Source organism: Epinephelus moara, unplaced genomic scaffold, assembly GCF_006386435.1.
Source record: "Epinephelus moara isolate mb unplaced genomic scaffold, YSFRI_EMoa_1.0 scaffold3555, whole genome shotgun sequence".
NCBI lineage: Eukaryota > Metazoa > Chordata > Actinopteri > Perciformes > Serranidae > Epinephelus > Epinephelus moara.
In genome coordinates this window covers 1-1,469 of record NW_026081266.1, presented here as the reverse complement: position 1 = coordinate 1,469, position 1,469 = coordinate 1, and the positions used below count along the sequence as shown (strand labels likewise).

At 41.0% G+C, this 1,469-nt stretch overlaps 1 protein-coding gene across 1 annotated transcript; it reads left to right on the top strand.

Moving 5' to 3' along the window:
- The first annotated feature begins 117 nt into the window (after positions 1 to 117).
- On the top strand, positions 118 to 1,446 carry LOC126387316 (CDP-diacylglycerol--inositol 3-phosphatidyltransferase-like). Its single transcript, XM_050039854.1, has 2 exons — positions 118 to 348; positions 1,197 to 1,446. The coding sequence occupies exons 1-2, from the start codon at positions 255 to 257 to the stop codon at positions 1,442 to 1,444; spliced, it is 342 nt and encodes a 113-aa protein (XP_049895811.1). The 5' UTR covers positions 118 to 254; the 3' UTR covers positions 1,445 to 1,446.
- The last annotated feature ends 23 nt before the right edge of the window (positions 1,447 to 1,469 follow it).

Here is a 1,469-nt window from a genome sequence, read left to right as displayed (position 1 = left end):
AGTTTTAAAATGCAGTAGAAAGTACAATATTTCCCTCTAAGATATTGTGAAGTAGAACTAGAAAATGAAAATAGCCAAGTATAGTAGGAGTACCTCAAAATTGTTAATTGCACAGTACCAGTCAGGCCAGCAAACAAGGTTAAGCTTAATGTTTCTGGACAAGAGAAACTTGTCCACATTTCTCCACATGTAACTTGTTCTTTTTACCTGCAGGTTACGCCCGCATTGTGTTGGCTCTGGTTTCCTTCTACCTGATGCCCTGCTGTCCGTGGCCCGCCGTCTTCTGCTACCTGCTCAGTGCTCTGCTTGATGCTTTTGATGGCCACGCTGCACGGGCACTCAATCAGTGTACGTATTTGTGAGGATCATTATTTTCCACTGGGGATGGAGTGATGAACATGTACCTCTCAGCCTTGGAAGGCCTTGAGGGAATTAACTCAAAATTGGTACAAACGTTTATTTGGACTAAAGGATGAACTGATTTTGGTGGTGGGAATTCAAAGTCACCATGACCTTGTGTGCGTCTCATTCTCGTAAATGCAATATCACAAAAAGTCCTTGAGGGAATTTCCTCAAATTTGGCACAAAAACCTACAGTACTTGGACTCAACAATGAACTGATTAGAATTTGGTGGTCAAAAGTCAAGGTCACTGTGACCTCACAGAACACATTTTTGGCCGTGAATTCATATGCTAAATATGACGAAATTTCACAACAATACCTAGTGGGATAAAATGATGAAGTGATGACATTATAGATCCAAAAGGTCAAAGGTCAGCTTCACATTCCAGCATTCTTCAAGATCATATCTCAGGAACTGAAGGGGCCAGGTATGTGTACAGATACAAGGAATCTGACTCCAGTTTTAAGTTGCTCCCAATGCACTTGCACACAGAACAGGTTTGCCATTTTTTTTTAATTAAAAAAATCATTTAATGTACATTTTTATACACAGTCAATATTCTCCTTAATGTTTTAATAATTGTGTCCGCTCCACTTCTTAAACCAAACCTACGTCTTTGTATATCTGTGTTAGGCTGAGAGACAAGTCTTTATTTACCAGAGAAAAATATAAAAAAGTTTCAGCATCTTCAGTTTAACATTCACCACTAAAGTCTCAACCCCAGCTAGGAATAAACAGATGAGGTTTTTCATATTCTCCTGACTTTCTATATTTACTGATGCTTTCTTTCAGCCACTAAGTTTGGAGCCATGATGGACATGCTGACTGACCGCTGTGCCACCATGTGTCTGCTGGTGAATCTGTCCCTGCTCTACCCCTCCTACACTTTCCTGTTCCAGATCAGCATGTGTGTGGACATAGCCAGCCACTGGCTGCACCTGCACAGGTACACTATTATCAAGACAAGTCTCTGTCCTCACATGGATTTAACCCCCAGGGTGACTGTTGCTTGCAGAATAGATTCTCTGCCATGTGGATGAGGAACAAGATGATAGTAATGCTGAT

What these genes read in the sequence shown, in the direction of transcription:
- LOC126387316 (XM_050039854.1), top strand. Translation starts at nt 255, where the DNA reads ATGCCCTGCTGTCCGTGGCCCGCCGTCTTCTGCTACCTGCTCAGTGCT. An exon ending in TGCACGGGCACTCAATCAGT is followed by an intron (nt 349 to 1,196) that starts GTACGTATTTGT and finishes GCTTTCTTTCAG; the next exon opens with CCACTAAGTTTGGAGCCATG.